At 44.6% G+C, this 17,241-nt stretch overlaps 1 protein-coding gene across 7 annotated transcripts in view; it reads right to left on the bottom strand.

Annotated features, from left to right (window-relative positions):
* Positions 1-17,241, bottom strand: part of vav2 (vav 2 guanine nucleotide exchange factor) — a 255,045-nt gene that overhangs the window by 61,366 nt on the left and 176,438 nt on the right. For all 7 annotated transcript variants that reach the window (XM_069932049.1, XM_069932061.1, XM_069932059.1 and 4 more), the window contains 3 exons: positions 16,561-16,629; positions 9,820-9,920; positions 588-687 (listed from right to left, as the gene is read on the bottom strand). In XM_069932049.1, the coding sequence (XP_069788150.1) occupies positions 588-687; positions 9,820-9,920; positions 16,561-16,629 (270 nt within the window). The remainder of the gene's footprint in view (positions 1-587; positions 688-9,819; positions 9,921-16,560; positions 16,630-17,241) is intronic.

Here is a 17,241-nt window from a genome sequence, read left to right as displayed (position 1 = left end):
ACAAATCTATTAAGAAAATTATGGTACACAATACACTTTGACCCGAGTTTGTCCCGGAATGTCTCCAGTGCAGTTTACACAGCATGCATTCTGGGAAAAAGGGAATCATTTCCCAGAATGCAGCGGCTGTGTAAAAAACATAACTGAGAGAGAAGTGTGTGATTATCAGAGAAGCAGGTAAAATTACACACAAAGATGGCCATATCACATTTTTGCAAGATTACATTGAGGGAAGCCATGGAACACAATAGGCCTGAGCTTCCATAATTTTGAATTCACCCATTAAATTAAACTGGATGTTATCTACCTTTGGCATTGAGCAGCACTATAGTTTTTTAACCATCCATCCACTACCACATTTCAGTGTGCTTGAGAAAGATACTGTCATGTATTCCATAAAAGGAGTCATCTCTCTTTCTGCCTTTTCTCTCTTCATTCTTCCACAAACCTTCCCTCCACCTCCAAATCTACCTTCCTTTCCCACCTCTCCTCCTGCTCTGTCATACTCATTACATCTCAGCCGCGTCCTGTTCCAAGCCAATGCCTCAAGTTCAGTCCAAATCATGCAGCCTTTTGTACTCTTTTACCTCAATTTTGTTTCGTATTTCTTCCCGAGACGCCATTAGTTGATCCAAGGTCTTTTGTGAAGTTTCCATCTGGCTGCAATATTTGCCATAAATCAGGAGCCTGAAATTATAGACATAAATATAAACAGTAAACCCTCAGATATTCATCAGCTTTTGGGATTGGTAGATGCCGGATAAGTGAATTTTCCGGATGTTTGAGATTGCATTTTGCATGTTTGGCAAATTAACAGCGAGGTGTGCCAACTTTAAATGTTTGTATTTTTTTACCTATTTATTTTCCACAATTCTTATGTCAGTTGTTTGAGGCTGTTGGTTGCTTGTATTCCAGATAACAGGTTTTAATGTTGCGAAAGAATGGGCGGGAGTAGCTACCTCCCTCTCTCTTTAGGCTCTTTCAGGTGGCCAGAATACCCTGATGTAAAGCTGCATATTCTACCCCTATGTAGCTGTCGGGAGGCCATCTGAAAGAGCAGGAGGCGCCTCAGAGAGGCACTTTCCAACCCTTCTCCAGGAGGGATAATTGCCAGAGCAGTGAAGTCCCCCAGGCACCTGAATGCAGCTGCCTGAAAGTGGCTGCTAAGGGGCGGGCTGATGACAATCAGCTGGTGACCCAATGCGCCTGACAGCCCCCCTCCCCGCGTAGTCCCGCACCGGCATTGTCTCGGAGGACACCAAGTACAGGCACATCATCAACGCCCTGGACACTGAAACCACACAAAAAGTAAGCTCCTTCGTAGGAAATCCTCCTATGGAGTGCAAGTACCAATAATTCCGGCATTTCCTCCTCGATTCCCTCGAACTCAACCAACAGGAGCGCACCAACCACATCCTGAATATGCAAGGCCTGGGCAATAGGAACCCTTCCAAGCTCATACACGAAATAGTGGCCTTAGCAGACAGACACACAAACTTTTTCTTGTTTGAGGCCCTGTTCCTCTCCAAGCTACCGGTGCACATTTCCTCAGCAATATCTGACATGGATTTCAACGCCCCAAACCTGGTAGCCAAGGAAGCAGACAGACTTCTTCACACCCCCCCCCCACCACAACAGAGATCTATACATGTTCAACCAATCTACACTGTTGGTGCCGTGGGTTCAGCCTCCCCCCCCCCCCCCAATCAGGCCCCCCAGCAGTAGCCATGGCCCAGCTGCAACATAATGAGCACTTAGACAAACAGAGTAATTACTGTTTCTACCACCGCAGATAGGGCCATAATGCCTGGCTCGAACCGCAACATTAAGCATGGCGGCAGGAAATGGACAAGCTGGCCGCTGATAATGGCCTCGACAGTTGACACACATAAAGGCCTAATCTACCTCAGGGACCAGCGAACAAAGAGGGATTTCCTAGTCGACACCAGCGCAGAGATAAGCCTCATTCCGTCGATGAATTTCGCCCTCAAACACAATCCCAAAGGTCTTCCCCTACAGTCAGCCAACAGCTCCTCCATTCCAAGTTTCAGCATCCATCTGGTCACAACCACACCGCAGACATGGTTTTCCATTGGAAGTGAACTATTACGTCAATGGGGCATGCCCTACTCGGAGCAGATTTCCTGGTGGACATGAACAGATGCCATTTGGTCAATGCTATCACATTCCAGTCATACCCCTTCACTCTATGGCAATGCTCCTTTCTACCATTAGGAATCCACACTCTGGACCGTAATGAATATGCCCGCCTACTGGTCAGGTACCCATTACTGTTGGAGCCCAACTTCCATGGCACTAAACCAGCACGTGGTTTGGAGCACCACATCAAGATCACTAGGCCTCCAGTGTACGCATGGACATGGCACCTCCTGCAGGACAAACTCCTCCAAGCCAAAACTATGTTCGCTGCTATGGAGGAGTTTGATATTGTCCACCATTCAAACAGCCCCTGGGCGTTCCCCAGAAGGACTCCAGCGGTTGGCATTCGTGTGACAACTACAGATGACTCAATGATGCTACCTTCCCAGATAGATACCCCATCGCACACATCCAGGATTTCACCACAAGGCTCCAGGGTTGCCGGATTTTTTCCAAGGTGGACCTTGTCAAAGGGTACCATCAGATTCCAGTGAATCCCAACGATGTTCTGAAAACAGTCATTATTACACCTTTCAACCTTTTCGAGTTTCTTCAGATGCCTTTCAGATTAAAGAACAGCCCAGACATTTCAGCATCTCACGGATGTGATTGGCAGGAATCTTGATTTCAACTATGTCTATCTAGATGACATTCTCATCACCAGCCCCGACACCAGCACACATAGGACGCACCTGACTTGCCTTTCCGACAGGTTACAGGAGTTTGGACTCCTGGTCAACCCGGCTAAATGCCAGTTTGGCCTGGAACCAATCGATTTCCTGGGACACCGTATCACCTGAGAGGGGGCCACACTCCTGCCAAATAAAGGTGGAAGCCATCCAATGCTTCCCCAGGCCGAGCACAATCAAAGGCCCAGAGGAATTCCTAGGGATGAACTTTTATCATCTTTCCTCCCGGGAGCAGATACCCTCATACAACCCTTATTCGACCTCATCAAACTCAATGACAAGGCACTCCAGTGGACATGCGAAAGTGTGGAAGCATTCCAGGCAAAGAAAGTGGCACTGGTGGAGGCTACATCTTTTGCCCATCCCGACTCTTCCTCCCCAGGCCCTTACAATAGACACATCGGACAGAGTGGTTGGTGCAATGCTGGAGCAGTGGGTCGATGAACAGTGGCACCCCCTGGCTTTCTTCAGCAAACATCTCCAGATACCAGAACTCAAATACAGCGCATTCGTCTGTGAGCTGTTGGCCCTGTACCTGGCAATACGACATTTGCGGTACATGTTAGAAGGAAGGGATTCATCACCTACACAGACCACAAACCACTCACCCATGCACTCAGCAAAGTCTCGGACCCATGGTCGTCGGTGAGGCAACAATGGCATCTCTCCTACATTTCTGAGCATACAACGGACAATTCACCACGTCACAGAAAAATCCAAAGTGGTGGCTAACGCGCTGTCCAGACCAGCCTCGCCACTACCTGTTGCTCATCTGGCCAAGTGGAGGATGGAGATGTCCAGGCCTACCGGACTGCCATCACCAGCCTGAAGGTTGGTGTCTGTCATCGGGGAGCCCGACTTTGTTGTGTGACATGTCCACAGGCTTTCCCAGACCCATCCTACCCATGACCTGGCGATGGCAGGTGTTCAACCAAACTCACGGCCTGTCACATCCTTCCATAAGATCCACAATCCGCCTGATGTCTGAAAAGTTCATGTGGCATGGCCTCTGCTGTGATGTAACCCTGTGGACTAAGACTTGTTTGGACTGCCAACGCACCAAGGTGCACAGACACGCCAAGGCCCTGCTCCAGAGCTTTGACCCGGCACAGTGCCATTTTGACCATGTGCACGTGGACATCATCGGCCTGCTCCCCGTGAGCCAAGGTTGGTATAAATTTATACTAATCGACCATTTTACCCGTTGGTCTGAAATGATACCCCCGCCCACATGCGACACAGAAACTTGCACCAGAGCTTTCTTGTCCATTTGGGCCGCACGCTTTGGAGTCCTGACCTACATCACCTCAGACCGAGGGACCTAGTTCACTTCCTCGCTCTGGGCCAACCTAGCCAAGTTCTTCAGCACCCAGTTACACCACACCACAGCCTACCATCCTCAGGCAAATGGCCTTGTCGAACGTTTCCACCACCACCTGAAAGCAGCCCTGAAAACTCAACTACAAGGACCGAATTGGATGGATGAACTCCCATGGGTGCAGTTAGGAATTCGCACAGCCCTAAATGAAGGCCTACCAGCGTCGACCGCCGAGTTGGAGTATGACTCTCCACTTACCATCCTAGGGGACATTCACTTCAACCTTCCCAGCTCACAACCCAGTGCTCTAGATGTCCTCCAGTGATTGAGGGAACAAATAGGTAGACAGAAATCTCTGCCACCTTCCCAACAGGGCTCTCCACCCTGCCACGTCCCGACGAACCTGCAGACCACCAAATTCGTTTTTGTGCAGAGAGGACAGAAAAGGACACCCTTACAATGCCCCTGCAAAGGCCCATTCAAGGTGTTGCAGCACCACAGTATAGTTTTCACCTTGGATATTGGCGGGTGACAGGACAGGTTTACCATTGACCACCTCAAAGCAGCTCATCTGGACTCAGGCCAGCCTGCCCCGGATTCCCAGGTCAGACACAGAGGCCGACCGCTCAAAGACAATATGGTGACTTGCTCAAAGGGTGGCAGCATTTCTGGTGGGGGGGCGGGGGCGATGATGTAGCGGGCTGAGCGACCGCGCAGTTAGGGAGGCTGAATCACTGCCCCAGTCGTCCGACACAAGATAGCGCGACCCCCCTTCCCTTCCGAGAAGCCTGCAGTTGCGACATGCTTTGCCCAGGGGACAGTGCCGCTTCCTGGTTGCATGCTGCTGGATGGGGAGCGACACCATGACGTGCTGATGTCACTCCCTAAGGCCAGCACCCCTCACAGGAAGTGTGCAGTCTCCTCAAGCAGTGCAAGGAATTCAAAATAAAGTTCAGTTACTGGTTCACCTCGTGCTGTGTGGACATCTCTCATTTCGGTAGCGCTGCCGTTAGCAGATGCTACAAAGCCGTATTTTTTACCTATTTATTTTCCTCTAATTTTTTTTGCCGGTTGCTTGAATTCTGGATACCAGGCATTTTACTGTAGTTAGTGGGGGAAACCATAGCTTCCATCACAGCTAGCAGGAGGCAGTGGGAGATGAGAGTGACTATTTTGTCCAGGGAGGTCGACACATGAATCAAGTGGACCCTGACCCCAGCAATGAAGCTGTCGGGTGAAGCCATGAGCTGCACATCTCAACAGTGAGGTACTGCATTTTTTTTGTTAGCCAGCTCAATACCATCCCTCCACGACAAGCCAGAGGTGGTGCAAGGCTGCAGGAGTGCCAGCAACGAGCACAGGGATGCATGCCAACTTCCCAGCCTGAGAACCTGTCTTTTGAAAGATGGGAGTTGTGAGTTTTCAGAACCAAGAGAGTTACAACAGATCAGTGTGCAATGGTCAGAGGAATACCAGTTTGTGACTGACAGCAAGTAGCTCCTCACTGAGCTTGATAATAATTTTTTTAATCTATTTGATAGTCCTGGATCAGTAAACAGAACACTACTTTATAGGCAAATAAGTTAGATCACACCTTTAACACTCTTAATTTTGAGATACATTTCAGATTTCATCATTTTTTTTGAAAACTTTATTTAAAGACTTTAATCAAAATACAGTTAAACATAACAAAGAAAAGTAAAGAACAAATTTTTATATATAAACAAAACACACCTACCATCCCACCCCTTCAGCCAGCTCCCTTAAGGGGACCCAAATATAAAAAAAAAACAGTTAATATAAAGAATATTTCAAAGTATTTCCAAATTCATATAATCCAAATAAGGAGACCCAGATTTCAACACTGATGCTCCAAGTTTATACTGTACACCCTGATACCGTCCTATTTCAGGTAAAACTGCCAGCAACAAAATACTTTGTGCTATGATTAACAACCATTTGTGAATTGAATATAAGGTGGATAAGCAGAACCCTGAGGCTTCACTATGCATAAACAGCAATTACTCAAAGCTCAGTAAGCCATCAGTGTTCTTGAGGTTCTCCTGCTGGCAACATCTACTCCTTGAAAGATTGAATAGATTCATTATTCAGATCATTTGTTTCTCTCAGTCTTTAAACTTGCGGAGAATGCTTGATTCCAGTTGAAGTGTGCGAAAGGGACTGATTTTAAAGGAGTTGCCATTCTCTGAAAGTCGAAGGATTGCGTTCTTCAGGCACCATTCCTCTTTCACTCACATTATTTGGCACTTCGTCTTCAATCAATAACGAATTTGGGACTTTTATGCAACATAGATATGGTAAAATATTTTTGGTTCTTTCTGGTCAGGTCAGGTTACTATTTTATTTAAATTTTACTTTCTTCTACAAAATCCTTCAATGTGCTGTGGCTTCTCAAAATTTGTATTGCTTAAAATCACTCAAATCTGGTTCCCATCTGATCATGGGAAGGGCTCTGAACAAACACAAAAACGTTATCATTTCTAAATAGATCAGTGCATTGATTTATTTGCATTTGACAATTTGAACAGGTAACCTAATCTTCACTTTCACTCTCTACCATGATCCAACATGAATCAATCCTTACCTGGGAAAAGTAGCTCTACAATGGCTTTTCTTTCTACTTCCTCACCATTACCTCTGGGGCTAATTTTTTTGGCCCTTCTTTGTTTTCATCCACATGGTTTTCCCCTTCCAACACTTTTCAAAATCACAGTATCACATTCAATGTAAAAACACACAGAAATTCTGGAGGAACTCAGCCAGTCTCACAGCATCCATAGAAGGTAAAGATATACACCATCGCCAGTGACACCCAGCTTTATTTAAGCACCAGCATCTGTTGGCCTCTCTTCTCAACCCCCAGTCTGCTTCCCCAGCAATTTAATGAAGGGTGAGAAGAGATTTACCATATTGCAGTGATCATCTTTGCTCCATTTCCTGGCCACTAGCTCCATTCTCCTCCCACGCAAATGCCTAAAACAATGCTGTGGCATTTTAGCGCGTATCAGCTGTCGTCCTTTCTCCTTCTCATCTTGATTATTCAAAACATTTCTGGCTGACCTCCCTTGATTTATTCTATGCAAATATGGGATCATTTGCCTGCACTAACACTCCACTGCTCAACGAACAAAAGGAAAATCATAGATGTTGGAAATCTGAAATTAAAGTGAAGAATACCTCACCTCGCTTTCATTTCTGGCCTTTTGCTCATACCTGAATTTAACTGCTCCATCAACAATGGTTGCGTTTTCACATGCCACAACACTTAAAATCAAAAATCCGCCAAAAATTCTTGTTTCTCCCTTGCTTCAATGCAGTCCTTTAAATCTACATTTTGAGCAAGCTCTCATAATTTCTCTGAAATAACGTGCAATTCAGCAGAAATATTTGTTTCAAATTCTTTTTGTGAAGAGCCTGAAATTGTTCCAGTGTGTTAAAGATGCTAATAAAATTACAATTTTGGTTACCATCACCAAACAAGCAGAACTTCCAAAACTGCTATGCATTTCTAAGCATTGTTTCACTGTCACTGACGAGATGCGTTTGAAACATCTAGTCCATCATATTTACCCCAGGAGGGAAATATATCTGGCTGATTCCCAAACCAGGCACCTACTTGGTTCAAGAGTGTTAAACAGTAAAGTCTGAAGATGCTGTGATTGTAGTGCAATACACAAAAGTGCTGGAGAAACCCAACACTTGCGAATCTGCAGGGGTCATTTACTGCATCCGGTCCTCCCGTTGTGACCTGCTCAACATCAGAGACACTGGATGCAGATTGGGAGATTATTTCATTAAAAGTACCCTTGCTCTATCCACTGCAAATAACAGGGAATTCCATATTTACAGCAACATGTCTCATGCATGACTAAACTGAGGCTACCCACAAATTGGAGGAACAACACCTCATATTCTGTCTGGCCACCCTCCAACCAGATGTCATTAACATCAACTTCTGCAGTTTCTGTTAAAACCCTCCCCTGACTCTCTCTCCCTCTCCCTCTGTCTCCTTTCCTCCAGCTCCTCACCCCCTTCCCTCTCCATTCAGAGAGGTATCCCCTCCCCGATCATCTCATCATTTTCCTCTTCTACCCTCCCACCTGTATCCACTGTGGCAGGAAGGGATTATGGAGAATGAGGTGATGAATGATGGGGCAGAGGGCCAAGTCTTTGTATGGGTTGGGTAAGATGGATTGGTAAAGCAAGGAGACACATTGGGTGGAGAGAGGTCAAATGTAAAAGGAGGGGCTTGGAAAGGGTGGCAGAGGTCAGATGGAGTTGAGATCTGATGTGGTGAGGAATAGCTCACTAGTAGAAAAGAGAAATGGTGGGAGAAGTCAAATTGCACTGGGTGTTATTAGTCTTCCCCTTCTGAATTCACACGACTTTTGATAAAAGCAGTTTGTCTCAAGAAGTAATTAGTAATCCCAGGACAATCCATAATCTATTCTCTCCCATGGTGACAGCTATTTCCGAGTTAGGTTGGCACAGCACAGTGGGTGATTTATGGGTGAGGGGAACAGGATTCCTTAATTGCTCTGCTAAATCTCTGGCAACACATTGCTGAAAAGTTGTGACAATGTCAGGTGATTAATATTCCAGAAAGGACAGCAATTACATAGAACCTTCCTGCTCACATTTGGAATTAATTCCAATTTGGCACTTGTTAATTGCAGGCAGCGCGAGACAGCATGGAAATAATTAGCAGTGAGAATCTCACAGTCAACAAGCCCAGGAAACTTTCATTAAATAACAACCTGCTGAGCAATCGATGAAACAGTTCTTCATGAATTTCAGAAAGAGTTCAAATGGCTGATATAAAAGAACCCAAATATTAACCACTTCTCATCTGGCCAGCTTATTATGTATACAAACTTTTCACAATGCTACATTTGGCACAAAAGTAAATGTCAAACACCAGAGAATTAATCCACACAGTGATAAAGATAAACAAAATAGCAGTGTTATGTACATTGAGACCCACAAAGTATGAGGCATGAGTCCCAGTTGCATCCAGTGACAGAGACAGGGATGGAGAGTGACACCTACTGACAGAGAGAAGAATAAGCATGCACAGGTTTATGACAGAATCAGGTTTCATTCAGCATGGAAATAAGACCTTTAGCCAACCATTGACAACCCATTTATATTTACCCTACATTCATCTCATTTTCTTTTTATTGAGTTGTCACATTCTCATCAACTTTCCCCAGTTCTACTACTCATCTACACAATGAGAGACGTGGCAGGAAACTGGAGCCAAATGAAGAAACTCGCGCTCATAGGGAGATCATGCAAACTCCACACAAACAGCACTCGAGGTCAGAACTGAACCCAGGTAACTGGACCTATGAGGCAGCACTTCAATAAGGGGTGCCACTGTGACAATAGGGTTTTTCTTAGTGGTAGAGACAAAAACACACACACACACACACACACACACACACACACACACACACACACACACACACACACACACACACACACACACACACACACACACACACCAAGCTATAGTAAATGGCATGGAGACCATCAAAATTACAGAGGTACAGTCAGATATAGACAGATATATGTCATGAGAGAAAGATAGGCAGAAATTATCTATGATCCAGGATTTGTAATTCTTACCGTTCTTTGAAATCCAGAAAGACTTTATAGAGTGTGTTGCCTCCTGAGATTGAAGCAACATCAATGGCTCGCAACAAATTGTAATGTACTCGGATTAATTCCTGAAGAAGAAGCAGAAATAATATCGCTAAGAAAACTGCGATTATTGCACAAGTACAACTCCCTACATCTCCCTATAGACAGAGACTCTAAAAGAGACTGCCTACACACAAGAAGCAAAGAGCCTGCTGCTTGCCACTTCAATTCTCCATTCCCACCCCCAATCACTGGTTGCCCGCACTGTTACAATGAGGCTTAATGCAAATTGGAAGAACAGCACCTCTGCTTCCGCCTGGGCACACTGGCGCCTTGTGGGCTCGATGTTAAATTTTACAACTTTGGGTAACTTGATTTCTCAGTATGTATCAGTTACCCATCTGTGATACAAGTTGAGCTTTTTGTTCTCCCCTCCCCTTTCTTAATGGAACCATTGAACCATAAAATACCACAGCTCAGCAAAGGGCCCTTGGCTCATTTAATTTGTGCCGAATTATCATTCTGCCTCGTCCCACTGACCTGCACTCGGACTACAGCCCTCTATACCCTTCCCACCCATGTACCTACCCAAATTTTTCTTAAAAGCCATAGTTGAACCCACATTCACCACCCCAGCTGGCAGCTCGTTCACACTCTCACCACTCTCTGCATAAAGTTTCCCACAATGTTCCCTTTACACATTTCCCCTTTCCCCACGTCCTCTCATTCCTGTCTTATCTAACTTCAATGGGAAAAGCCTGCTAGCATCTATCTTTACAACCTCATAATTTTGTATACATGTTGGAAGTGGAGAATTGTCCAGCCTGATCAGTTAGGTGTGCATTCCTGCTCTGGATTTCACAACTCCCACATTCTTTGGTCTCTGTTCTCATTCTGACTGCTCCCATTGACCAGATAACCTTGTTCTCAGCATATCCCAATGGTCAACATGGTTTTAACTCCAGAAACTTTCCCCAATCCCCGCTCTCCCTGTAGTGTTCCATTTCTAATAAAGGATCTCCAACCCGTTCCCTCACCACAGATGTGGCCTGACTTGATATTTCCTGTTTTCATGTTAGATTTCTAGCATCTGCAGTTTTTTTATTGAATGTTAACCATTGCTTGATATCCTTTCTCCACCGAATGGTTCAGTTTTATTTAGTTTCCCTTTAAACTCCCTTGCACTGAAACTCATGCGTTCTCACTTAGCATTTTAAGATCTGTGTCTATGACAGGTCTAATGTCTGTTTACAGTACAGGTACTAGTGAATATTCAGACATGCAAGACAAGCTCATGGATGTGCTAACTTGTAAAAAGAACATTATGTTCAGCCATTCTCTGCAGGGGCTATATGGACCCTCTGGAAGCCACTGCACATTTAAGGGGAGATACAGTCTGAAATAATCAATTTTTTAATTTAGATGGTAGGAGAGAAATACAGAAGAAACCAACTAAACTTGACTACTTCACAGGGAAAGGCTCCCATAAACTAAGGGGGCCATAGCCAAAAAAAAAGGTTAAGAAAGGCTGGGCTAGATCATGGTAGAAATATACCAATGTTCTGAACTGTCCCAAACTGCCACAATCCCATAACGTACAAAAGTAAATCTCAGTGGGGATTCATACACTCAAGTTAGGGTGAGGTTAGATAGCATGTAGACCTTGAGATTTTATGTAATTTCAAAAATAAACTTTATAAATACATACAAAAAATGGATAACAGTACATGTTGTAAAGTCGATACATCCATTGTGTCATATGATACAAACAAAATGCTGGAGAAACTCAACATGTCACAAAGCATCCATAGGAAGAAAAGATAGGTCACCAAAGTTTCAGTCCTGAGCCCTTCGTCAAGCTATGAATAACACCAGACAGGCGCCTAACTACAAAGGTTGGGGCAGGAAAGAAAGAAGGAGTTTGGGAGGAGCACAGGCCAAACAGATAAGAAGTCATATGTGGACATGAGTGGGAGTGCAGAAGAGAAAAAAACCTGAGAAGTGATACGGGAGAAGGTTCATTAATTCATCGTGTCATCAAGTTAATACATTCTTTGTACAAAACCCAAATACCACTCAGGCATCCATCGAGTTTTGCGGGGATGTAACACAGGATCCAGCCTTTCCTTCCCCATGTAACATTTGGGATGGCTACACCAAGTGACACCATTCACTTAACAGTTATCTTGTACTGGAAGATCACCAGGTTTCAGGCAGACTAAAGAATATCTTTCATTGAGTTGATAATCTTCCAGCAGCACTTCATGATTGGTGTGGTTCATGTCTCTGGGATCAGCTCATTGAGGAGTCTTCCATTAATCAGTTGCTCGGGATGAACCTCAACAAGAGCCCTTGCTTCCTTCTAGGCCTCCTTTGCAAATGGGTTGTCCTCACTGAGGTGGGTGATTGCCTCACCCTCACCGCATCTGCATTGAGAGTGGGCTTTGTGCAGGAAGGAACAGAAGGGGAGGGCCCCTCTTATGCCCATCCATATGTACTCTTGGTGCTTGTTGGTGAGTTCTGGAAATGAGGCATTCTGACAGATAGCCTGCTTGGGGTCCATCATGTCCTTCTCCTGCAAGGCCTGCAGGTCATTCCACATTGACCATTTCCTGATGAATTTGTGCTCAAAATTATTCTTCTGAAGAAGCATTTCTACAAAAGACAGGTAGGGCGATAAGGTCCAGCTGAGAGTGGTGGAAGCAGAGACACTGACAACTCTTGAGAAAAGTGGAGACAAGCACTTCAATCAACTAGGCATTGAGGGTTATGGATCAAAAGATGGAAAATGGGAATAATACAGATGGGTTGGCATGGATACAGATGACTGAAATACCTGTTTCCAAGCTGCATGATTCTGTGGAACATTGTGTGGCAACACGGCCAGGCCTATTCTTCGCAACATCCTGTGCTGACATTTGGTGTTTGTGAATCAGCACATACAAAGACAGTAAGGACAAGGTCTCCCCACATTCTCTGGAAACTTGTATCACGGATCCTCAGTTTGCCACAGAGAAGGAGTGGAGTATGGGCCACACCAACAGAGAACATCTTTCCCATCACCGAGCTCCTGCACCAGACCTTGCCCATCTGCTCCAGCACATCCTGGCTCCTCGGAATCCAAGCCCAAGCACCTTCAGTTAGTCAGTGTTGATGGTGATGGAAATGGTGGATCTGTTGGGCCATTTGCCAAAGAATATGGTATCACCTTTTTTTTTCAGTTGACTACACATGGAGGCAGCTCAAACTAGCTGCACATGCTGATCAATCTACGAACCAACCATGGATCTGAACAGAAGATAATGTTTTCCTTGCACAGGGAGACTTCATTGGGGGGGGGGGGGGGGGCATTGACTCACATTGTTACGCCTTTTCTCTGTGTCCTTCCCGAGGAATTTATAACACACAAACAAGACACAGGAGAATGGGCAACCTTGCCTGATTCCAGGTTTGATGGGGAATGCATATATTTATTTTGCACTATTGATATCCATGTCAAGCAGTTGGATTCAATTGCTGACTGCCTTCCCAGAGACCATCATGTATGCGCATAATATCCTGTCAAAGGCCTTCTCCTGGTCTAACTGACCAAGCAAATATCTAAAACCCTGTCCTGTATGTAGTTTATGGGATTTCTGAGCAGTACAAAGCTGACAGGAACATTCTGGTCACGTACAGTATAGGTTTGGTTCAGATGGATTACCTGTCCGAGAACAAACTTGATCTGATTGTCAACAAACTTGGGCAGGATATTGTAATTCAGTTCAGCAGTGAGAAGGATCAACAATTCTTCATTTCTCTCTTCCCTCTTCAGCCAGGTGAGAGTGAGAATGTCTTTCTGTCAGCCAGAAGTAGTGTTCCAACAGGAGTGTTACCATCTAGTCCCAAAGTGTTGAGTACAACTCAGTTCATAGAACCAAAGAACACTGCAGCTCAGAAAACAGGCCATTCAGCTCTTCTGGTCTGGGCTAAAACATAATTTTGCTAGTCCCACTGACCTGCACCATTCCATAACCCTCCAGTCATCTCCTATCCATGTATCTATCCAATTTATTCTTTAAACATAAGAGTGTGCCCACATTCACCACCTCAGATCGCAGCTCATTCCCCCACTCTCTAAATCTAAACTTTTCCCCTTTCACCCTAAAACCATCTCCTTTTGTATTTATCTATCGTAATCTTCCCTATTCCTTAAGCAGTCAGTTCATGAACTTTTGTTCAGCTAATGACAATGGTGGGAACCTGTCAGCAATGCCATCTAAGACCTCCATCTGAGGTCTGGTGGGGGGAAATACTGCCTCTGGTCTGTGTAGAAGGATACGCAGATCCTCAATATCTCCATCTGCAAGGAGCTATCCTCTTCCTTGAGGCTGTAGATGACAGGACGTAAAGGATGTAATGTTGACACTCTATAAGACACTGGCGAGACTAGTGGAGAGCGATGCACGTTTTTGGGTGCCTTATTGAGAAAAGATTTGCTGGCATTGGAGAGGGTTCAGAGAAGCTTTGCTAAAATGAAAATGGACTGTATTCATTGGAGAATAGAAGGATGGGGGGGGGGGGAATTTCATAGAAGCATGGTGAAAGGCCTTCATGGTAGGATGTTTCCATGGTAGGAGAGCAACTTCAGTCACCTCAATTTAAAATAGAGATACAGAAACATTTCATTTTACAGAGGGTCATGAGTCCGTGGAAATTATTGCCACAGGTGGCTGTGGAACGTTGACAACCATTTAAAGCGCAGAGTGATAGCATTTGAGTAGTTAGGGCATCAAGGGTTATGGGGAGAAAGCCAGGGAATGGGGCTGAGTGGGAGGATGGATTAGCTCATGATTAGAATGGTGGCGCAAACTCAATGGGCTGATTGGTTTACTTCTGCATCTTAATCTTGTGACTCCCCCTGGATACCATGAGTTCATTCAAAACTGGAAGATGATCTTGGAGGATTGTGAGGCAAAGAATGAAGCTTGTTGCTTCTTCACCTCTCATTAAACCTCCCTCTCCACTACAAAAGGAGAAGATTCTACAAGTTCGTTTCATGTTCACATAGTTCCCTCTTGTTTTATGAACACCTTTGGGGATGAAGAATCTCTTTATGTTCTCCTTAATTAATGTTGTGCCTCAGTAGGACTCCCTGAAAAACCCTAATAGACTTTGACCAAGACAAATTTGGATGGTGCCATTCAAGCTTCTCAAAGCCCTCAGGAATAGTAGAAGTCTTAAATATTTACTTAGATTTTAAAATGTTAAAACACATAAAAGTACACATTTGAACCATAGAAACATATAAAATTCCAGAACAGTCTAGTCTGTGCCGAACTATTATTCTGTTAGTCCCACTGACCCACACCCAGTCCATAGCCCTCCATACCCCTCCCATCCATGTACCTGTCCAAATTTTTCTTACATGTTAAAATTGAGCTTGCATTCACCAATTCAGCTGACAGCTCGTTCCACTCTCCCACTTCTCCCTGTGTGAAGAAGTTCCCCTTAATATTTCCCCCTCACCCTTAACCCATGTCCTCTGGTTTGTATCTCACTTAACTTCAGTGGAAAAGGCCTACTTCCATTTACTCTCTTTATATCCATCATAAATTTGTATATCTCTATCTAATCTCCCCTCATTCTTCAACACTCCAGGGAATAATGTCCTAACCTGTTTAACGTTTCCCCATAACTCAGTTCCTGAAGTCTGGGCAAAAGCCAAGTAAATTTCTGCACTCTTTCAATCTTACTGATATTTTTCCTGTAGTTATGTGGCCAAAACTGCATACAATACTTCAAATTTGGACCCATCAATGTCTTGTACAACATCCCAACTCCTGTACTGAATAATTTGATTTATGAAGGTCAATGTGCCAAAAGCTCTCTTTGTAACCTTATCGACCTGTGATGCCTCTTTCAGGGAATTATGCATCTGTACCCCCAGATCTCCGTTCTACCACACTCCTCAGTGCCCTACCATTTACCATGCATGTCTCACCTTGGTTTGTCCTTCCAAAATGCAACACTTCACGCTTGTCTGCATTAAATTCCATCTGCCATTTTTTCAGCACGTTTATGCATAATTAAAATAATTAAACGAATCATTCCTTTGTATTTTCTTCCTAATCCCTTGCCTTACATTCATGAGGTCTTAACAGGATGTTGTACATATGATCTGTAGTTCCTCAGTATGATAATGGAAAATTCTGGCAACAGAGAGCTCTGTAATTAGTCCATGGAGTGCGACAGATTTGCTCCCTCGAGCCTGTCACCAAGTCCTGGGTTCTGTAAGTGCAAGCCCTGATCTGGGACTCTCCTTCATTTCTATGGTTCCTTTTGCAACCTCTGTGTGTCAGTCCAGTGCTTCATTTTGGTGCCGACTTTACAGGCTTGTCCCTTTAAAATGTTAAGAATTAATTACTAAGTAAGAGTGGCTGGAGGAGAGTTGGATTCGTGCCCAAAGGTACAGATGTGAACTCTTCAACTTCCAGTTCTGTTCTGAAACCTACTTCCACAATCCTCACTACAGACCCTCTTGGGTCCTTAATTGCTCACCAAGAAATGCCATAGCAGTGCTTTTCGACCCCATCGTCATCACAAACATCTGGCCCTCTGGCAAAGCAACATCCATACCTCAATCCTCATGAAAAAAAACCCCTCAGCATCATAAGCACCTCCTCCCTCAATATACATAGACAAAGTGGCACCCCTGACAAATGGCACAGGTTGGGAGACACTTACCTCCAGATTAATGAAGATTGCTTCCATTTCCTGAGGATTCAGCACCGCCTTTAATGGGATCATGTAATTCTACAATAGAATATGTAAATAGGGATGACCATTGATACTTCTCAACAAAGGACATTACAATGCCCTAATTTCCTGGTTAAGAAAGAATGGATCCTGGGAGGAACTCAGCGGGTTAGGCAGTATCCGTGGAGAGAAATAGACAGTCAAAGTTTCACATCGCAACCCTGCTTCAAAACGCAGTAACCCTCCCTTCTTTTTGTGGTTTATTATACTCAGATGCACACTCGAGAAAAGCTCAGAGTCTTGAGCCCATGGTTTTATTTATTATTCATTCAATAGGGTGTGAGTATTGCAAGTAGGGCCAATATTGATTGCTAATTCCAAATTGCCCTTGAGAAAGTGGCAATGAGCCACCTGCTCAAACAACTACAGGCTTGCTGGTCAATGCACTGCAACAACTCTGTTGGTTAGGGATTTCAACTTAATCACACTGCAAGAACTGTGAGGTATTGCACGACTTGGAGGAGGAACCTGCAAATGATGGCTTCCCATACACTACAAAATTCATCCTCCAAGGTCGTCGAGTTCTGGATTGTGGAAGGTGCTCCTGCTGTAGTCTGGCTGAGAGGACATGTACTGAAATTGTTGGTTGGTGGTGGAGGGACTGAATAT

Source organism: Narcine bancroftii, chromosome 1 (genome assembly GCF_036971445.1).
Source record: "Narcine bancroftii isolate sNarBan1 chromosome 1, sNarBan1.hap1, whole genome shotgun sequence".
Lineage (NCBI taxonomy): Eukaryota > Metazoa > Chordata > Chondrichthyes > Torpediniformes > Narcinidae > Narcine > Narcine bancroftii.
The sequence above is the reverse complement of the archived record's forward strand: the minus strand, read 5'-3'. Positions and strand labels throughout refer to the sequence as shown.